The sequence below is a fragment of the Diadema setosum genome, chromosome 11, assembly GCF_964275005.1.
Source record: "Diadema setosum chromosome 11, eeDiaSeto1, whole genome shotgun sequence".
Lineage (NCBI taxonomy): Eukaryota > Metazoa > Echinodermata > Echinoidea > Diadematoida > Diadematidae > Diadema > Diadema setosum.
In genome coordinates, this window is record NC_092695.1 from 4,948,931 (window position 1) to 4,971,135 (window position 22,205).

At 39.4% G+C, this 22,205-nt stretch overlaps 1 protein-coding gene across 1 annotated transcript in view; it reads right to left on the reverse strand.

The window, feature by feature from the left end:
• Nucleotides 1-2,837: 2,837 nt before the first annotated feature.
• The window catches only part of LOC140234717 (rho guanine nucleotide exchange factor 17-like), a 243,320-nt gene continuing 223,952 nt past the window's right edge, over nucleotides 2,838-22,205 (reverse strand). Inside the window, exons 12-17 of the mRNA XM_072314751.1 lie at nucleotides 13,169-13,428; nucleotides 8,469-8,568; nucleotides 7,622-7,776; nucleotides 6,839-6,987; nucleotides 5,047-5,221; nucleotides 2,838-4,636 (exon numbers count right to left, since the gene is read on the reverse strand). Of these exons, the coding sequence (XP_072170852.1) occupies nucleotides 4,155-4,636; nucleotides 5,047-5,221; nucleotides 6,839-6,987; nucleotides 7,622-7,776; nucleotides 8,469-8,568; nucleotides 13,169-13,428 (1,321 nt within the window). The 3' untranslated portion in view covers nucleotides 2,838-4,154. The remainder of the gene's footprint in view (nucleotides 4,637-5,046; nucleotides 5,222-6,838; nucleotides 6,988-7,621; nucleotides 7,777-8,468; nucleotides 8,569-13,168; nucleotides 13,429-22,205) is intronic.

Genomic DNA, 22,205 nt, shown 5'->3' on the forward strand with positions numbered 1-22,205 from the left:
GGTCCCCTTACAGGCCCACAGAAAGTATCAGTGAACACGCATTAGTTTGAATCAGTTTTAAACTCAATTCTATGCATGGCAGCATGATGATAAATTCTAGGATCAATAGAGTTCTGTTTAGATCCTTCCCCCATCCTAAACCCCACCCAAAACTCCACCTTCACCCTAACCATATATCCCATGATCCTTTGCAATTGAGACGACCGACCCCTTCCATGGCAGATATCGCCATTTGGTAGGCTCCGCAAATAACTCAGCGGTACACGCAGAAAGACGAGTTTACCTGTGAAGAAGTCTCACAAGAAAGCTACATGACACCACGACATGAAAAGAGAAAGTAGAGCTATAAATAGACACTTTAATTACAGCAGCTCTCACTGTAAGTGATACACACCAGCTGATGGTACTTTGACTGTTAAAAGCCTAACCTTTTCTTTTTGGATAATGTCAAGGTATCTTCATAACATGTAAGTAAAAATGCTGTGATGAAAATATAGATGGTACAAGTGCATTCATAACAGGATTTGCCTCAAATTGTACATGGCTGACTATGAGCTGGGTACACACAGTGTTTGAGCAGAATATGAAAGTTTTATCATATACATTCAGCTGCCTCATATGCACATGTCTGCAGAATATTTCCCGACAGATGAGATGAAAACCAAAGTTTGCCTAATGCATGAGATTACGAAGAAAAGTCTGTTTTCTCATCCTTTTCTTTGCTCCTGTTTGTCATTTATGATCCCAATGTACTTCCGCAAGCTGTTTCATCTTGTTTGAAAATACAGGAGAGATCTGGGCAACAAAATGGCTGATTTCCTGCAGTTGGTAAAAAATTCCTGCTCTTGGTAAAAATGCTACGTGACCATGCTAGACTGACTACTGTTAATCAGATTCAAAGTCCCCCATAAAACAGTATCAAATGCTCTTAACAAGCAAGTCTAAAATACTAGATTGGCACTTGACCCCAAACATTGCCTGAGACATATCCATATTTATTCCTTTTCTTGCTTCTTTGTTTGTTTGTTTGTTTTTGTGTGTGGTGGTAGTTGTTTTTTCTTTGTCCAGTGTGTCAAAGTCAATCATAAGCCCTGTCTGTTGTCTATAAAGCATGCATGACAAACTTCCAGACTCTATCAATGCAACCCAAAATTCACAAATTAACAACATCCATCGGACAAACAGCAGTGAGAAGCCACGCCTAAAAAGCTTCTATCCAATTCACTCATGAGAAATTGTGATCTTGCTTCTCAAAACTCATGGACTGTTAAAAATCCAAGGTGCTCATTTTAGGTATTTTCTGTTCAGTGCCTAAACTTGTATCCCATTCAGAAAACGAGATGCAATGGCACCACAGGCCACAAACTGTTAAACCGGATATTTTCACGTGACCAATTTTTCGTGCTTGGCCAGGTAAGAAGAGTTTCGCATGTTTTTAATTCCCTGGAATCAAGACATTAACTACTGAAGCAAATGGCATGCAAAAAATATTCTTGTGCTTTTATTTCCGCTCTAGCTCATGGTTGCGCGAAATGCGCGAAAATTTCAATACTGCAAAAATTTCCACTTTTACAGTAGTACCAACTGAAAGAAGTCAGTACATCAAAGACTGGTAGACATCAATTTTGTTACACCTTGGAAAGTTTTGACTTGACACCTAGCTATGTCCATATTAATGTGTGGCACTATAGTAGGCAACAGGAAAGACACTGCTGTCAGGGCGTATATTTCCTAAATCCGTAATCTCAGATTATTGGAAGCACTTTCTCCAGAAGATTTAGATGGCTGTTACAGATGGGGGAAGGTGAACGCCCTCTGTTGAGTATACTGCTAAAGCACAGTTAGTGTAGCAAAAGGCAGTTAACGCAGCAGAGCTGAAAACAGAACCCCTGTGAATTCTTTCGATGACTTTGGCACTTGGTGATCAGACTGCAATGCATTGTGGGACAAGTCTGGACTCCTCGTGAAATGACAAGTTGGCGTACTACGGAGCTGACATAGCTCACTGCCTCGATCTCATAGCTGACCGAAAATGTACTATGGTTCTGATTATCCTTATCTTCACTTTCCCGCACCATGTATGGGTAGATTTGTTTCATCTCTCACCAATAATATAAAATATGCCTGCTAAACATGCTAAACTGTCACAAGTATCTGGAGTAATTCATTCTACGTGTAAGGAATAAGAAAATAACTATCAGAGGAGATAAATACACAAAGAATTTCCTTGCTGAAATGAAAGTGAAATGAGGCCAAGGGAGGTGGGGTACAAATTACACTGGTATCGAAATGAATGGACCAGCCTTACAATTTCTGTGCCTTTAAGGTTAAGGACAAATTTTTGCACATATGCTAGATTGTACTGATCAACTCACAGCTACCTGCTCTATCATATGAAAAGCTTAAATTTCCCTCTACTCTTTCTTGCCGTCCATGAGAAAATATACAAGGTGAGGGCGGTTATGAAAGATGCATGATTACTTGCATAACTGAAATTATCACCCATAACCACAAATAAAAACTAAAAAAAAAAAGAAATATGTAAATGGCAGTTTCTCTTAGAGCATAAGATTTAAGGGGAATGGTGGGTTTTAGATTTTGATATAGTTTGAGGAGTTTAATTGTATTCAGTAGCACACCAAATATTAATTATGCACCATTCTTAATTGTTACAGAAGTAAAACGTGCAGAACAGGGGTAAGATTAAAACAAACAATACAAAAAGTAACAGTTGTGGTATTCACAGCCATGGACACAGACAAAAAAAAAACAATGAAACAACATCTGACAATTGCAACTGCCCCTGCAAAGTTCAATTTTTTTCTCCTTTTTTTTTTTGTCACATCCTTTCACTCAAAATTCCATAGCACCAGTGACCACGTACACAAAGTTTTTTTTTTCTCTGATTTTTCCTAGAAAATGACCTTGGTAAACTGCAGGAAAGAAGAGACATATCCTTAGAACCAAACAAACAAAAAATCTATACTGTAGAAGCACAAAGGAAAGACCCTTTTACGACATCAGGTCCACAGAAATAACTTATTGATTTAGACACCTCGACTACATCTCCGTCAGTTACTGTAAAATGTGTCTTTAGAAGAACCAAAACAGAAACTTATACACTACGAAAATATATCACTGATAATTGCAAACTTTTGACACGGATGTCTCCACATTCCTCATAAATACCAACGGAGACTGTTCATTTCACCATCAGAGGCAGAGACACCATTCACTCCTGACTAATTGTGAGATGCACTCTTAGAATGCAGACAGAGTTTAGAGAAGCACGACGGTCATAGCACCTCTGCCGATTCACAAATCACTCAACGCAACTCTGCATCAACAGACATCATACTCAAATAGTGGCCTATATCCTATATATAACTTAGAGATAAGAAGTACTAGGATATTCAAACAGAAAAAGAAAAAGTGATCAACCACCATGATTTTCGACAAGAAGGCCTCTTTGTTATAAGGGTGCGTGGAAGCTTTCTCTTCCAGTGCTGCATTTGAATACATCATTGGCTTTTATGAGACCTGCTCAGTCACATGATTGATCACATGGTTGATCACATGATGCCGCCACATGATGGCACACCCATCGCAGGCATCAACATCGGCACAGAGAGGAGGTACATCACACGACAACGGGGAGACTCCTCGAACTTGAGGACGACATCTCGCCAGGCTCTTGGATTCCAAAAGCCCGGCTGAGATCACTTCTGTCCTCTGAGTGGAAGGTCGGATTATCGTTGGCTCAACTACTGGACATCACATCTATCCATCTACCTCCAAGATGACATCATCAACAGAAGCTGCTGGTGGTGTTCCTCTATGGTCAGTTATACCACAGATGACAGAGGACATTGTACTGGTCACCGTGATAACCATTTATCAACCCATTTGAAAAGGGGGAGAGAGATACCCGTCTCTTTGAATGCTACACACCTGACCCTTGATCTGGTTGTAGGGAACATTTCATAGCTATTGACCTCTGTGGAGATACTAGGATCACTCGCATCTCTGTCATGACACACAGACTGGATGCAGAGGCCTCTCTATGCTATGACTACCATCCTGACCCCTTAATACCAGTCTACCAGTAGCATCGCACACCCTCTGATGAGGATGGGGTAGGAGGGGTGGTATGCCTAGACCTGCCACAGCAACAGGTGATTGGTACTGTCCTCTTTTCCAGCCAGCTCGTTGGGGACGGTGGTGCTGAAGTCCTCGTACCCGTCTCCTCCGCTGATCACCATGATGTTGGATGCCAGCACGCTCCCGCTGGAGCCCCGCCTCCCGTCCAGAGGCGCGCCATCCCCGTTACTCTGCTGCTCCTCGGGTACATCCTCCGGATGCGAGCTGATCCTCCGGCTCGTGGCGGAAGGCGTGGCCGAGGGCGTGGTGGGGACATCGACGGAGGTCAGGAAGCGGACGTGTCCCGTGTGGCCCTGGGCTGACCCCGTGGGGTTCGGGACGTCCTTGAGGGAAGAGGTGGAGGTGGTTATCTTTGGTAGAGGGAGGGTAAGGACCACACCCGCACTGGTCCCCACCCACAGGAGATCTTTGCACACCAGGAGGGCCGTGATCCGCAGACAGGCTGCCTTGTGCTGCCGAATGATGGCATCTGAGCCTGGGAAAGAAAAGAATTTGGTTCAGTACACTTCAAAGGAGAGCAGAAATGAAGTAAGTTTAAATCAATTAACTGCATAAGCCAATCAAAGATAAGCATCGTTTCCTCTATTTTACCTCTAATTACACATCTGCTGGAAAACTTGTTTACCACCTGAATAGACCAACTGAACTATCTTAATGGATGCAAATTCTTAATCCAGAAAGTTTTACTTTCTTATCCCTGTCACAAAATCAAACTTTAATCACATTTTAGTTTGCTGCTATCTTTCCTTTTCTTGGGGCAATTAACTGAATACAGATGGATGAACAGCACAGCAAGTTAAGCATTTGGAGGCATCAAAAAAGCTAAGCAAGCATCGCCACATATGTAACATTAAGCATCCATATAGAAGACAAATTAGAACTCACTGGCCAGCATCTTGTGTACTGTCTGTGTGACGTCCACTTGGCTTACACTCTGGTAGGTGGTGGCGTGGAAGAGCCGCACAACCGCACTGCTCTGCAGCGACACGAACACGCCCCAGCCACAGGACACCATGCAGTAGACGGCACGCTGGGTGTCGTTACAAACTGGAAACTTGTGCTGTAGGAAACGAAAAACATTACACATTTTAAATGAGTTTTTCTTTCTCAACACTCTGATCTCATACAAACCATCAGCATGCAATATGAAATCTACAAGTACGCAAACAGAACTTGAGGGCATGGGCACAGAATGAGATGCAATGGTAAACATTTAAAGGGATGGTACAGTATTGGTGGAGATGAGAATTGGGCTTTTAACTTTTTGCGAGATACCAATAAAACACTTCTGATATAGTACAGAGTGTACCTTTTTAAGAGGAATTCGAAGTTTATTTGATGCAAATCGGGTTTGGAATGACTGAATCATCCAAAAACAAAGTAAAACAAAGCGATCGTCATAAAGTGTGGGTCCCACACTTTATCAGAATTGCTCTTTTTTGGATATCTCAGCCATTAAAAACCAGTTTTCATCAAATAAACGTTGAATTCCTCACAGAATTACATGCCCTTTCATATTTCATAAGAGGTTTCTCATTATCTCACCAGAAAATGTTAGAAACCTGAAATTAGGTCTCAACCAAAACTATACGATCCCTTTAACTCATTGGTTACCAGAACTGTTTGTTTGTCTGTTCGTTTCATTTTTCCATCTAAGAAGATGGCTGGATAGCCCATATTCAGCTACACTAAGCTGGTCTTCCATGGGGTCCAGGTGGATGTGAGGCAGGACCACTTCACTGGGTTAAACACCCTGCTCTTTGCGATGAATGAATGAAGTGCATTCTTTTATGTGCATGAGTTGAGACTCTCTCACTCATGGGACCTCCTTCTTATGTCCTATTCGAGGGACAGGCATGACATGTACAACCTCCATGAGGTTATGCAGTATCATGGAAAATGAAGGGGTACCGAGAGTGTGCGAAAGCCAATCTTATGATACATTCAATCATGTTTAACCCATTCTGTGACACGGACTTTGGACAGTGTGCACAATGCCATGGGGTTTTCTGTGCCAATCAGCACACAAACAAGACAAAGGGCTAATTGTCTAATATCCACTAGGTATTTTATTATTAGGTATTTATTCTCTTTATGCCTCATTTGATGGTTTGCTCTCCTGGGTTGACTTGATTGGCATACTGGAGGCCATCATGTGAAAGCTACTGTGCAATAAATGTGATTCAAACAGGATATCTTTAGGATACACAGACTGAAAATGGTTTAACTTTTAATTTGTAATTTTCAAAATGGGGGGGGGGGGGCAGGCAGATTTGAAAGGGGAAAGGTTATAACAGCACTCTAATACAGAATAACTGACAAAGAGAAGCTTTAGCAAGTAGGGGAATAGAAGTATGAATCTCTGTTCACAAATTCAACAACAACTGCTCCTTTCTTCTTCAAACTTTCATTTTGCAAAGTATCTGTTATTACATTTCTTCATGGTGTGATTTCATTACCAATACGTTGTATGTGACAATGTTTGAATGGGTATTGTGTAGAATATGCCACATAATATCATGCAGGGCCTGGCTCACTTTTCCAAACCAGTTGATATACTTGAAAGATACAGTGCATTGCACATCAGGAATTACACTAGGAACACACTATAACTTATTTCATTCTATTTGTGTTTTATACTAACTTTTGGAGTCCCTGTCCCAAACAAATCTCTTACCTCCACATTGAGAGTGGTAGGGTCCACGATCAGGATGTTGTTCTGACAGCCACACCACAGCTTACCGCAGACCGATACCATTTTGCTGATAGGGGTGGTACTGCTACCGAGGGACACTGTGATAGGGTTTTCTGTATCCCAAGAATGCCCTGCAGTATGAAAAAAAAAAACACCAAGGTAATTATAACAAGGAATGTAAAAGTCATGTACATAGTAGATGTAAGATACAAGAAGTTGCTATTTCACATACAATAAAAATCTGGTTTCTTCTCCTCATGATTTAGTTGCACGAATATCCAATATGCATGTATAAGCTTAAAGAGCATTTGATGACATACCTTGATATATACCTGTACAAACCCAACACCAATTGCATGCTAATGATATATGGTAGGGTAATTGTTTTGATCAGACTTTCACAAACACATGCATATCATATTCATGTTAAAAAGTTGTACACAAGCAGTTTTGAAAGATTAGCAAAAATATATTTCAAAACATCATATCATTACCATCAAAAAACATAAAGACCACATACACTTGACATTTTTAAGTGACTGTCTATTATCACTCATTTAGGACCACACATGATAACAGCTTTCTATGTAATCTATCGCAGAATATGCTCTCAAGTAAATCTAAGAAAGTTTCTTATTTCAACTCTGTAAACATATATGTTTGATATAATACCATATCTATAACATATAATATACTATATTTTAAAAACACAATATACATCATTTCATATTCATAAAAACAATTCCAGTGATTTCTCCCCATTACCTGAGTCTCTCCTGTATACTGTGAGGTCGCCGTTGGCCAGGGAGACAAAGACCCTGTTCTCCACATACAGGATGCACTGCACGGCCGCCGGGTGGCGAATCTTTGCGCGGCTCTTCTTCGTTCGGATGTTGTCGGTGCACTGGTACACGTAGATGCTGAGGAGATGGGGTAGTAGGGGTAGAGGATTAACAACAACAAAATTATTGTTAATAATTATTACTTTCTGGTACTTAGCAAAGCTGCATAAAATTTACTGGACGACATTAACCCTGATACTCCCTGTGTGTTTTTAGTTTTGCTATAACTGGGGATCCGACTCCCATAAATTTGGTGTCAGAACATGCCGGAATGATCACAAAAAAAAAGTCATGGAATTTTGTATAGAAAAATTAAGGTGTTAGAAAGTACCACAAAAATTTGACAGGGGAGTCATAATGCCCCCCCCCCCCCACCAAAAAAAAAAAAAAAAGTATTAGGGTTTAAGGTGACGTCTACCCTAAAAATAACCTTGTTGAATAGATGTATGTATACATAGTGTCTATCATCATATCTTTATATCATTATACTTGGATATATCACCATCACATCACATCACATCACATCACATCACATCACATCACATCACATCACATCACATTACATTTTAGAGTTATATTTCCCCTAATTATAAAAAAAATATATATATATATTTTCTGGAAGTGCATCCCTCTGCAGGTACATGTATATCAAGTATTAATATTACACCACTAAAGAGGCAATATTTGAATGATATCAATACTCGGCTGTTTAACTTTCCACATCACAATGTCCCCTGTCCATTCTAATGTTCAATCATATCATATCTTACCATCCATCCTCTGTGCCGAGCCACATGGTGGGTTGATTGACCTCCAGGTCGTCAATCTCCTCCCCGCTCTGACTGGGCCTGCCTGCAGGCTCCCCTTCATCTACAAGAGAGGACAACATTCTTCATCATGAGCCACACCGTTGTCAAAGCAACACGCGGAATCTAAGATTTTAACCTCAATGACGTTACTACTCATTTGTAATCCCTTTTTCTCACTGTAGTAAACTATGTACCAGAATACAGATCTATAGGTGTAGAATAATTATACTCAAACTGCATTCAAATTTTCATATGAGAAAAGAAAGAGAAATACCCACTCCCTTGTAAGAATTCTCCTTTCATTGTCTTGTCAGGAGGTGAAATGACTGGGCATAAAATCACCGAAACATCACTGAACAGGAATGATAATCAGTAAACACACAAAGTGTAGGGCTGGAATTGTTCATATCTGTTGTTGTTTTTGTTGTTGTTGTTGTTTTTGTTTTTTTCCCTGTATCAAGTATAAGCTTTATGTAAGCTGAAGTATTGTTATTGCTTTTGTTGTTTTGATGTTTTCCTGGAAAGAGGATCTCTTCCTCACATTAATTTCAGAATTCATTATTCATAATGATTGACAAGATCAAGGCAGTGCTTGTTGACAAGGTCTGAAAAGATTCATGGCACTAAGGCCACATTTACACAAGCATTATCAAACAAACGACCTAAAAATAAATACTGCAGAGTCATTGTGATAAATTCAACCAGACATAATGTAAACAGATTAAACTGAGTATGATGGAATTTCTGTTCTTCCTTTCTCGCAACTGCACAAATTTTTGTTTACACCTTTACATATACTTTTTTTTATATCCCACCCCTAACTTTTTGACAAATAAGTTTGTCATTTTGGCATCTAAATAACCTTAACCTTACACCCATTTCCCCTTCCCCCCTTTTTTCCTTTTTTTTCCTGTATAATTTGGTCATCTTGACAACTTTGTTTACAAAATCATGAAGTGTTTTTGATAGGATAATACAATACATAAATATACTCAAAACTGATTGCTTTAGGCTTTGAGAGATATATGAAATACTCACAAAACATTCTTGTATTTTGGCAGTTTTGTGAGTAGGTAGTGCTACATACAGTTAACATTTTGATCGTATGACTTGCAACTTTAAGCTACACTTTTTCTTTTTTACAAGAATGAATCTTGCTCCACTTCATCCACAAAATTGGGCTACTATTTCTAAATTTATCTGGCTGATTAACATTCCTCATCTATTCAAAAAGACAGAGGACAGAGAACTCTTAATCTATCCTTAAATAAGTGAGGATTTGCACATTCCGTAACTTTTCTTTCATGTCAATTATGTAAGCCTTGTGTTCATAATACCCTCATCTTCCTTCCGTTTCAGATTTCCCCGTGGTTACAGACAAAAGATTAATCCTTGTCAATCACGCAGAACACCAGATAAAAGTCTTGATACTAAATCGGTCTCAACAAAATGGGGGACTGTGATGGGATGGCTTTGTGTCGGAGAAGAACATCGACTATTATTAGAGTCTCCCGTAAATAAAGCAATACCAGACAGCATTTATGCAATCATGATAAGCCTTGTGAGGTGAAATGCCACTGGTCAGTCACATCGACTTCATCACAAGCAGAGTAAATCAAAAGAAAATAAGATGGTTGATGTTATAGTCAAAGAGGACCATGTGGTGTAAACAATCCACACATTCTAATGTTTCCCACATGTTATTCATAACAGAGTGATATTTGTCTCAACCAGTTTTGATGAGAAGACGATGTGATCACCAATTAACTTTTCCATATGTTTGTAAAAAAACAACAACCACACACACACAAATATATCTCTGGTCAACAGTTTATAGTAACGCCAACCTCCTTTCCCTTTACAGCCATAATTATTAAATCATTATGACCATACAGTACCCTTTTAAAACCATCATTATGAAGTTATAAGAACCATAAGATGACTGAATAAAGCATACATTTTTATTGTCTAATGTTTATTCTATGCCAAGGGTATAGAGAGGATTTGTGCATATAGACCAGTGGGAGACACTGATTTTAAGGCATCATCACTGCATCTAAGCCATTGATGTGATTACGAGCTGTTTCACTATTTTATGAAGCATTAGAAACAATGACATTGTGTAAATTTCTTCTCTAATGTCTGAGATTTAATGAAACTTTGGCCAATATATATGTGTTTGGGGTATCACGCTATGTACATGCTGTAAGGTCGGCTTAAACAACATACAGCTGTACAGCACTTTAATGCTCTCTTTTCTGTATTAAAACACAGTGCAGTCAAAGTTGCAGGAAATCTCAGTATTGTTACAGGTGCTGCCAATAATGGGTGTTTGTGTTGATTTCCTAGAAATGAATGAACTGGTCAAAAATTCTGGTTTCTTCCTACTTCTTTGTTCAGCAACCTTGCACCTTTGTGGATTCACTGCATGCATGACCAGAATTCACACAATGACATGCATTCCATTCTTATTTTTTCCCTTTCTCTGTTAACCTTTTCATTATATACAGCTACTAAATTGTGTGAAAGGCAATGGTCGATTTTATGTTCTTGAAATAAATAGATTGTTTTCTCTGAAAAACTTTTCTTCTCACAAGTAACAAGTATGACAGTTTTAGTTGCATATCAAAATATGAAGAGTTTGTTTGCAAAAACCAATAAGTCCATATTTGTCAAATGGAGATATTTGCAATTAAAGGTCAAGAAAAATAAAGAGAATAATAAGAAAATTTTTGCTTCTTTTGACCATAACTTCAAAAATATACCTTTATATGTAGTGACCAATATATCATTTAAAAGGTATTATTTTGTACTTTATGACAGAGACCGTACTTCAAAATCTTCAAAAATGGACTCATCGGTTTTTGCAAACAAACTCTTCATATGCACTCCTGACATTAGATTTTGAAGTTATTAAGTTTCTTTTGTAATTTGTATATTGTTACTCTCCAGTACATATCATGTGCTCTTTTGTTTCTAATGTTTCATTTAGACAGTGAACCACGCCTATGAAATTTGATTTGCAAACATTGTGGTGTTTACGTTAAAGGGACTGTACAGTACTGGTTGAGGTGAGGATTCAGGTTTATAACATTTTTTTGGCAAGATAATGAGAAACCTCTTATGAAATATGAAAGAGCATGTAATTTCAAGAAAGATTAAACATTCATTTGATGAAAAATGGCCTAGAAATGGCTAAGACATCAAAAAAAAAGTGATACTAATGAAATTGACAGGCCACAACTTTTATTAGGATCTCTTTGTTTTTCATCGTTTTTAGATATCTCAGTTACTTCAAAACCAATTTTTATCAAAGTAACTTTTGATTCCCCTTAGAATTGTATGCTCTTCAACATTTCATGGAGTGGTTTCTAAATATCTTGCAAAACATTACCGAATCCCACCTCAACCAGAACTGTACAGTCCCTTTAAGAATGTATGTTTCGAATGTACTGAAAGTGGATGTTTTTTCTCCATTGCTTAAAAGCTGGTACAACGTAAAACTGTACCACACTGAACAAGACATTAATGCCTCTAGCACACATGAACTGAGTGGGAAGGTTACATGTTGTAGACGTGAGAGAGATCCACGGTACGATTTGGTGATGTACCAAGATTGTCGTTATGTGTACCAGCAAACACTGGGAATGATTCCTCAATGTCTGGCTCAACTTGGCTTGCAGCCAGAGCTCTATTTGACTGGAACTAATGAGTCAATCTTAAAGTAGATCTTCATGTGAAAATGTTGGATTTTTCTGCCACAATGATCACACTAGCTTCGTAATCAATTATTTCTTCGATATCACATCAATCATTGTCAAAATTTTTTGTTGTTGTTGTTGTATCAATGGCACAATTTAAATGTATATCAATTTATCTCCTGGACATCTTAAAAGGATAGCAGTGTCCTCCAGACATAGCTGAGTAGGGCCACCTTGCCATATCCATGATTAGTATATGTTTAAATATTCCTGCCAATTTGCTTGTAAGACTGGAAATGAACACTATGTATGCAAAAACAAACATAATGTTGGCACAGACTCACCAAAAACAAAGTTTTGCGACAATAGTGCAGTAGAATATTTGAATAAATGAATGAATAACTGGGTGGATGGTTGGATTAATTACTTAATTTCATTTTGAAAAAAGAATAATGTGGCCTGTGGCATGAATGAAAGTACTTTCAAAATGAATTAGCAAAATGAATGATTCAATGAATGATAAATGAACAAATAATGAATTAATCATTAATCAATTAATTAATCAATTAATTAATTAATGGAATGAATGGATGAATTTATCAAACAATTAATCTTGAACATGAATGCATAAACTCTGAAATGAATGAATAAATGGCTGAGACGCTGGACCATAAATTGAATAACTTGGTGACAATTGCTCCGGTCTTATTTTCTACAAGGACTTAAGGGTTAGGGTTGTGAAAGAGCTTTAGGTTTAATTTGATGTGAGGATTAGGATTAGGTTTGGGGTTATGTTTGTGGGTAGAATCTATGTTTGGTGGAACATGCAAATATTTCATGGGAGCAATTGGCACAGAAGCAAATGTCATGGAATGGTATAATTTAACATTGAATGCATAAGTTTGTGAACAAGTGAATGAACTTTATCTAGGCGCATTGAGTCAGTTGGAGGATCCCCACCTGAGCTTCCTTCATCCTCCATGGGCTTTTCCTCTACCATCAGTGGGCCCAGCTCGCCGGACCCCTGGCCCAGGGCCGGGGACGTCACGTCCCCCTCCTCCTCGCTGTCCTCCGAGTCAAAGGCCATGATCTCGCTGGCCTGTCGGTTGACTGGCGTGTTCTGCACCGAGTTGAACCCCGGGCCCGTGATGTTGGGGAGCACCGGGCTCTTTCGCTTGGCCCGGGAGTTCTTTGGTACGGGGCTTATCCTCAGTGAGCGCCTATGAGTGTGAGAGTCAACAGAATAAGTTGAAAATTTGACTTCATTGACATCAACTGTTTCATCAGTGCATTTGCATCAGACATGTACAATGAATTACAGCCAATCTACTTATCTCATCATTATCATTTTTACTTGGAGAGCAATTTATGCTTTCGCTTTGTGCAAATCAAATGCAATTAAGCCCCAAGGCTACAACATTTTGGTTCAATTGAAGAACTATTGATTAAGCAAGTCAGATACAATTTCTCTGTTCTGCTACAATAGGGCAATTAGCCTTTATTCTCTGGTGTGAAGATCTCTAAACTTACACAAGATATCACTTTAAGATTTTCATTTCAAATAACCAATCATTTTAACTTTATACAGGCATGAGGCTTTAGACTTGCTGAAGCCTACAGAAGGTAAATTTGGGAGCATTTCAGAAAGGTAAAGTCTACAAGAAATAAACTGTTTCTTACAAGGTAGAGCACGATGGTATCACTGTTGCATGATGAACCAACATTTTTCAAAGATTTCATGAGGAGACTGAGATGTGTCAGGCGCAGAGTACACCAGAATGCGAAATCAGTGTCTAGTAGTAAGTCAACAACCACTACAATTTTACAAGTAGCTACAATATTTGTGTCTTATCTGAATCATGTCCATCATAAACAAACTCATAAACAAAATACATTTCATATACAGTATATGCATACAGGAAATGTACATAGAGATCTGAACGGCATGAAAATATGAAATCTTACACAGGACTGACATCACATACACAGAAAGCAAATGCAGAGGTAGATTGCAACATTTGAAAGTCACAAGTCAGAGTCAGACCACAAAGTCACATACTGAAGTGTTGGAATATAGCAGACAAAAGTGTGTCATGGCACAGTATTGTTGCCTGAGTATTACACATAAAGTGTAATGTCACTTGTACATAGGCCTCCCACTATTTCTTTTACTTTCTTCTGTTGATGCACTCAAGCAGGATGGAAACGAAGGGGAAATGGCTCGGACCTTGAGGGCCGATTCAAAGCAATTTCCCCCAAACATTCATCAGATCACCAAGGCACGGCTTCTGGACGAAGGGCAAGAGGAAGAGATGGCTAATACTGTCTGGGACATGCTTCGCTTCACCCCTAGAGCAGACAGTTGCTTTAAGGCCAATGGACGATGCATCGGTAGAGTGAAAGTGCAAAAGGCATTATGTACAACGATGGCATTTCATTTGGAAGGGAGGGGGAGGAATATTTCATGAAGTCTACAATAACTGGAATTATTTCAGATCTCTAACATTGCAGGTGCAGTATAAACAGCAATAGCAGCATGACACTTTCTTACTCTTCATTGGTTCCAGGGAAGTTGAGCAGAAGATATACTGTATATGCCATAATTATATTCAGCAAGTCTAATTTTTTGTGAATTCTGACTTCCCAAAAATTTTGCAAGTAGCTAAATTTGTGACCTTGGAGAACAAAAGTGAAGGGAGAATTGTACAGTATATGTGCACCCTGCATTCAAGTCAAGGTAAGAGTTAATAATTTTAATTGTCGCTAAATTCGCAAATAGCACATACCTTGCAAAACTCACAAAAATAAAAAACTCACAAAATGTACATTACAGTATATGAAGCAGATTTCAGTCCTTGTAACAAGCGACATCTATCACTCTCTTGTTTATCCCTCCATTGTGATGAATATCTATTGCATGTGAGTGCTGCCCTCATTTTGAGAAGCAAGTTGAGACTCCGGGGACCTGTTACACTATGGGTGACACACCCCCTTCCTTGCTCCTGAACACCTGGCCCCGGTGAGAGACCTGGAGGTAGAGAATACACCCTTTCCAATAGCCCTCCTCACCTTTTCCTCTCTCACACCTATCCCAGTTAAAGGGATCGTATAGTTTTGGTTGAGACCTAATTTTAGATTTCTAAAATTTTTTGGTGAGATAATGAGAAAACTCTTATGTAATATGAAAGAGCATGTAATTCCATGAGGAATTCAATGTTTATTTGATGAAAATTGTTTTTGAAATGGCTGAGATATCCAAAACAGAGCGATTCTAATAAGTGTGGGACCCACACTTTTTTACGATCGCTTTGTTTTACTTTGTTTTTGGATGTTTCAGTAATGCCAAACCTGATTTTCAGCAAATTAACTTTGAATTCCTCCTAAAACTATATGCTCTGTACTATTTCATAAGTGTTTTCTTGTTATCTCGCAAAAAGTTAAAAGCCCAATTCTCATCTCAACCAATACTGTACCATCCCTTTAACCCTTCCAACTCCTAACACTCCCCTTCCCCTTCTCATTCCCACAAACACTACCCTCTTATTCTGCTCTCATAAGGAATCATATTTTACTACTTACTTCCCTTGTTGCCGTACTTTTCATTAACTCTATCCCTTTACTATGCTCTCCTTGAATCCCACCCACACCCCTCTTTAACTCTCTGGGTGCTACATTACTGAAATCCTGTCCATAGGTATGTGTGTGAAAGTTGTACACATTTGACTCCTTGGCATGAAAGTGTTAAGATTCATGTCACTCCCTCGGTTCTTCCCTTCTTCCACCTCCATCCCTTACTGCCAACTTTCCCCAAAACAACTCTGCCCTTATTCCCCTGCATATCTTGCCTTGTTTACCTCCTCATGACCCTTTCACATCAGCTTCAGCCCCCTCCTTTGTCCCTCCTTCACTCTCTTTCCTCATTTCAAGTACCCATCCTTACCTCAACATGCCCCAAATGAGCTCCACCAATCCACCCCCTCCCTCTCTTCACAACAGCTACCTCCTATTTATGCACCTCCCGCACCCCATCTGAGACAAGGAGCTCTTTACTCCTCATTCTAAATGTCTGCCAATACATTCATGCTTTCTTTCAAACCCAACTCCTTCTACCTCTTTCCTGCCTATGCTAACGACCCCCTCCTCCCCCTCCCCTCTCCATTCCCCTCCCCTCCTCCCCCTTCCTCATTCTGCTTCCTGTCCCTAGTTATTACTTCCTGTTTCCTTTCTTGATCTGCCTCTGTCACCCCAGCATTTCTTCCTATCACCTCTCTTTGACTTCAAACATTCCTGCATCATCTTAAAGGCATTGTTTACCATTGGGAGCAGAAATTTAAAAAAAAAATGTTCGAGTTATCACATTTTATGCATAATATGTAGGTCAGCTGTATCACATAATATCCTACCATATAAAAATTTTGCAACAAAGCCTAAAATACAAGGAGATATTACTATTATTCTCAATAAACAATAACTGTAGACAGTTTAGTCTTGAAGCAATATCATTAGAACTATTGTTCACATTTTGTATGTTTAACAATACTTAACATTGATTATAACGATTAACATTTTTACATTGGTTGTTTCTACCCCTAACTCACATTTTAGAACTACTTTGAAGCACTACAGCTGGGTTTTTGTTTCATCTGCAAATGGTAAATAGTGCCTTTGAAACCCGATTATTGTTTTCTCATCCTGGTTTACCTTCCAAGCAGCATCATTCCCTGGTTACAAACTCTTCTTTCTCTATCTTCTTTACACTAAATGTCCACCTCACTCCTCTTTCTTTTTTCTCCTCCCCCCCCCCCCCCCCCAACCATACTCCTCCCCCCATCTCCAAAGTTCTTCATCACTTACATAGCTTATATTACCCCCTGTAAATTCCCCATCTCTCACACACACACACACACACACACACACACACACACACAAACACTCTTCCTTCCTCTATGGGTCTGTTGTTTGTCTGTCTGTTTGCAGATCCGTCTGAAGGTCTGTTCCCCCCCCCCCTTTCTGTTTCTTTCACACAGAGACCACTCATTCAAACACAGACACCTTAGTACACATACAAGCCTTCTCTCCCTCAGTCCTTCCAGTCATAACCATATTCCATGTTAGTGCTGCCAAATTTCACCATAAGCTCCTTTTTATATATCTCCCAGTAGGATGGTTTGGGGGGGGGGGGGGGGGGGGGGCGGGGTACGTATCGTATAATCCCCTAGCCTGGACCCCACCCTACATAATTATCATGTCTTATATCTCCGTAGTTCTCTCCTAACACAAGCTTCTAGCCATGGGTGAGGCAGGCAGCTTAATGCTAGACAGCTTCAGCGTGTGTTGCCAGGGAGGCCTTCTTTTTTTTTTTCGGATCCAGAGAATATATCGCAGTCGGGTCTGGCATAGTTTGTGATGAGTCACCGATCCCAGTAATGCTTGAAATCTCAGAGCAATCGCTTATCCAGCCTAGTCATTCCCAAGGCCGGCCAGACTTCTGCAGAGCACGTGATGAAATTCACGGCATAAATACCAGATATGCTGAATGTATGTAATTTCACCTCCGTCAGCCTCAGGAACATTTTCCAATTTGGGAGCAGCAGAGCACAAAAAAAAAAAGTGATGAAAAATCGTTGAGATTGGTAGCCATCTCTTGAAGGTGAGTTCCTATCAGAATATGATTTTTATTGGCATCACTTCATCACACACAACACTGTTCTCTGTCTTTGGCTTGGCAAAGTGGGCATAAGATGTTACTAGCCATTTATTTCAACATCCAGAGCATGTGTAAAATATTCCCCCATTCCATGAATGAAGCCATGAATCTTGTATGTAAAACTGAAATGTCCTCATTCTACAGTAGGGCCTATAGTGATTCCACTACACATTGGAGACTTCTGTTCTTGACATTTTATACATCAAGGCAGCGGCAACTTTAAGAGTTACACACGATGCTCATCTATTAACCACCTTGAATTTGATTTCTAGTGCTTTTGTTTTCTGCTCTGCCATATTTTCTTACGTTACTCACAGGCCATTGCAAGTATAAGTTGACAAATATTTGATGATGTCTTTTAGTTCATATCATACACATTGCAACATAAAGATTTGGTTGTGTTCACTGCACAGGGAATGAAGGCAACCACCAAATATTTGATAGCAAAAAAAAAGAAATATTTCAGACAATTCCTGGATTAATGCTTTAAAGCACTTTGGGCTAAAACTGATCTCATATACTGACTTTTTAATCACAATTCTGATTTTTGATGGACAAGGCAGCATGATATATTAAATTCCAAGTGTCCTTAAAAGGACTATCTAACAAGTTGAAATGTTAATAACTTACAATGATATTGTATATCTAAATTAATCATGGTGCTTTTTCCCTTAATCAGTATCATAACCAAATTATGAAGCTCCAAATTTCCTAAGGAAACAACTTGTCTAATTCAATGCTTATCATTCAAAACTAATTTCTTCTGATTTATGGATTCTTGCTGGGTAGTGTTGTAAATAAATTATTTTCTTTCCCTGTGCTAATATCAACAAAATGCAATTGTCTGAAAATTCTTTCCATATGAAAGATTTATGCCAGACAAACGTGCCATGTACATTGACCAGTTTGTTTGAAACTTCATTCCTGATCACTAGCCCTAACTTCCACACAATGTTGTTATGGAGATCATCTCTGCAGGAAACAGCCTCAATCAGAGGAAGTGCATTAACCCCAACTGCTCTTTGTCAACCCTCCAAACCATCAACAGGCATGCTTCTTTTGCCTATTCAGGCTGACGTCCTAAAACTGATCATCAATGATTAGGAATTACATAATTCTCCACATGTCTGTCGCATTCACAGTGGTCATCATGTGCCAAATTGTAGAAAGCTCTGTTGTTTCCGCTCATGTATATTATATCATGGCCAAGTTTTGGGTTGGGAGTAATCAAATGCTGATGATAAAAGCTCGACAAAATTGCGGCTGAGTTCAACAGCACATAAGGAGTTATTAAGAAGTGAAAGGTTGCCATTTAATAATGCACAAGCTTGTCACTTCTCATCTAGCCACAAGACAAGGCATCCAAAGAGCTACACACAGCATATTAAAGCAAATGCCCCTTTCCTGCTTAACCCATTGTTCACAAGAACCACATGTGTCATGTATTGACTCTACAGGGACTTAAGACATCTTGGGAGATGAGGGGTTAATCAAACATAGGGGAAAAGGGTCGAAGGTATTAGGGTGTCGACAGCTGAGGCGCCGAGAGATTACCGCCACACTGGGCACGGTGCCAAACTGCCCAGGATTGGTGTCACTGACTCCCGAACCCATCCGGGAATCGGAAGTGTGAAAAAAAAATATCCCGGATCTATTTCCAGATTAACACGGGCCAAATCATTGTGTCATATCATCATGTCTACAGCAAGTTACTTCACCATCATCAACACCATTCCTCTGCAAAGTTTAAACATGGTGCTCTATGCTCTTCATCCCCACGATTGGAAGAAACAAACTTGAATTTCTGCCAAAACTGCACCGGTTTGAGGTCTTCCCCCTCCCCTCTGCATTTGTTTACATGACAGATTTCCTTGGTAACCAGAATTGAGACTTTAGACCCACAAATGCTCGACAGAATAGAGCGATATCTTTGTGCGGTGAGCCTCAGCGATGACTTCGACAGATGTCAAATTGACAAGCGCGTTCTTATCTTCCAACAGCTGTTGCTGTTAACGAATCCCTCATAACAACTGTCTCATACACGCGCTCATCCTTTAAAACATTTCAATCTGTCATCACTACTGCAATTTACATTTACATTTCTAAAGGGCAAAGGGGTGCATATCTTATGATCCATTTGTCTAGGAGAAAATTTTTGTGTGCCTACCCTGTGGTCAAGATGATAAAGATGTTTCATTTTTACAAGAATTAACATTACCAAGATATAAATCATGAATATCACATCACATGTACAATAGATTCATTTCATTTGTCAAAGTGAAATAGAGGGAGTTAAAGGCAATACACTGTTATATCAGTGATCATTGACAACATTTTAGACAGCATTTTTTTTTATCAATTCCCTTAGCTTTTGGTGAGGGAAAAGTCAAAAAAATGAATTAATGATAGTGAATATATTTCAGAAATAAAGTCAAACGCTTATTAGATATTTCAAATTCTGCCCTGACCCAACAGAACATAGTATCACAAAACAGGGCAAACAGACACACAGTAAATCTTTTCTGCATTTTTGATATGTATTATAGTTTATATACTTCGGTCTGTACTTTTGGGAATGAAATATACAGCTTCAACATATTACAAGACACTCTTGTTAGTCTTTGACACCAGACACTGAATTATCCCCGGTCTATTAGATGATGGATCTCAACAGAGCTAACCTCCTTTCGTGTAGATGCTGACAGCTTTTCGATGGCCCAGAGGTATCTAAACAAGTATCTCTCGCATCCAAGCAAGCAGGGTAGAGTGTCGGCGTGCGGACGACGTCCACTTTTCCCCGAAACAAAAACAGAGCATGCCGCTTTTAGCAGCAGACAAAACACATCCCCCTCCAAACAATACTGTTACTTGGCTCTAAGGCACTGAGCTCTGGACATGCATCAGGTTACCCAAAAACCAGGTATATCAGAAAACCAGGTACAAAGAAAAAGCCATACCCAAGAACCAAGGTGGTTTGTTTTTTAAATAAATCTGGCCTATATAAAACATGCTTACATTTCACCAGAATTTAGAGAGACATATGAAAATCCTACTCTAAATTTAGCTGCCGTAAAATATATTTCATGTAACACTTGACTAGTCCCAATTCAAACTGAAGGCTCTACGATAGATTTCCCCCCATAAAACAAAGCAATAATTCTAAAAGTGGCATTATCATAGTTAAGTGCAAAATACAGGAACTTATCAACTTCAATGACTTAATTTTCTTCGATTTTTCTTTGAGGAAGTGGAAAAATATGATGTCCCTGCTATATCAGGAAAAAAAAACATTGAAAATTGTCTTTTTTTCAGATTTGCACAAAACTTTGTCATCAAGACAATTCATATCACGTCATATTTTGCATGATATCTTTAACAGGAGTCACTGGCAGGACAGTTGCTCAGATCTTTGAATTGGCTGCCTGGTGAAAATACGGCAAGATGATAATAATAAAACTGTTATTACAGCTAATTCTCAACAGCTATCATTATTACTGTTACAGTAATAAAGATATCTATTTTCCCATTCATTGATTTGGCCTGGCTGAAATATTCAGTCCTGCTTCTGCTCGCATGCTTTCATTGAGAATCAACTTTCAATTTGGGAAAGCTTCCTCCCCATGACACTCGTGACCCAAATTTCTGTCGCATCATCGTGAATGAGTTTGTGAGGGAAAAAAAAAAATCTTTCCGTCACGTGAAAGAAAAAAACCTTACTAGGAGAACGAAACGCACTGCTTTTTACCGCGTGCCTGACTGTCGAGGCACATCAGTCTGAGGTATGTCCTCCCACAGCTACATGATGCAAATGACCAAGGGTGGGGAGGGGAGGAGGGGTGGGGGTCGGGTCTGTGGGGGAGGGGGGGGGAGGTGAGATTAGGTCTGTGGCGCTCAGGTCTCAGCGCATGTTTGTGGATGGGATTTCCCAATCAGTCGACATTCACACGCAGCATTCGGTAGCCGACAAGGGGGATTGACTGTTACACTGAGGAATCCCATTAATTTCTACCAATGCTGGGAGGAATGGGGGGGGGGGGGGGGGGGCTGCCAAAACAAAGACTGAACATCACACCATGGCATCAGCCCTTCATTCATAGCTATGCTGTATATCACAGGAATTTCTCATTATCACTTTAGGAAAGAAAAAGGACAACACACATTTGGGGCAATAATCATTGTGGAGAACAGGGAACATTTTTCTCATGTCATAGTTTTTGACAGATATATCAAAGTTTTCAAATAGGGCAGCTAGACATGAATTGGGTATTTCCTCACACATTCTAACGTCTT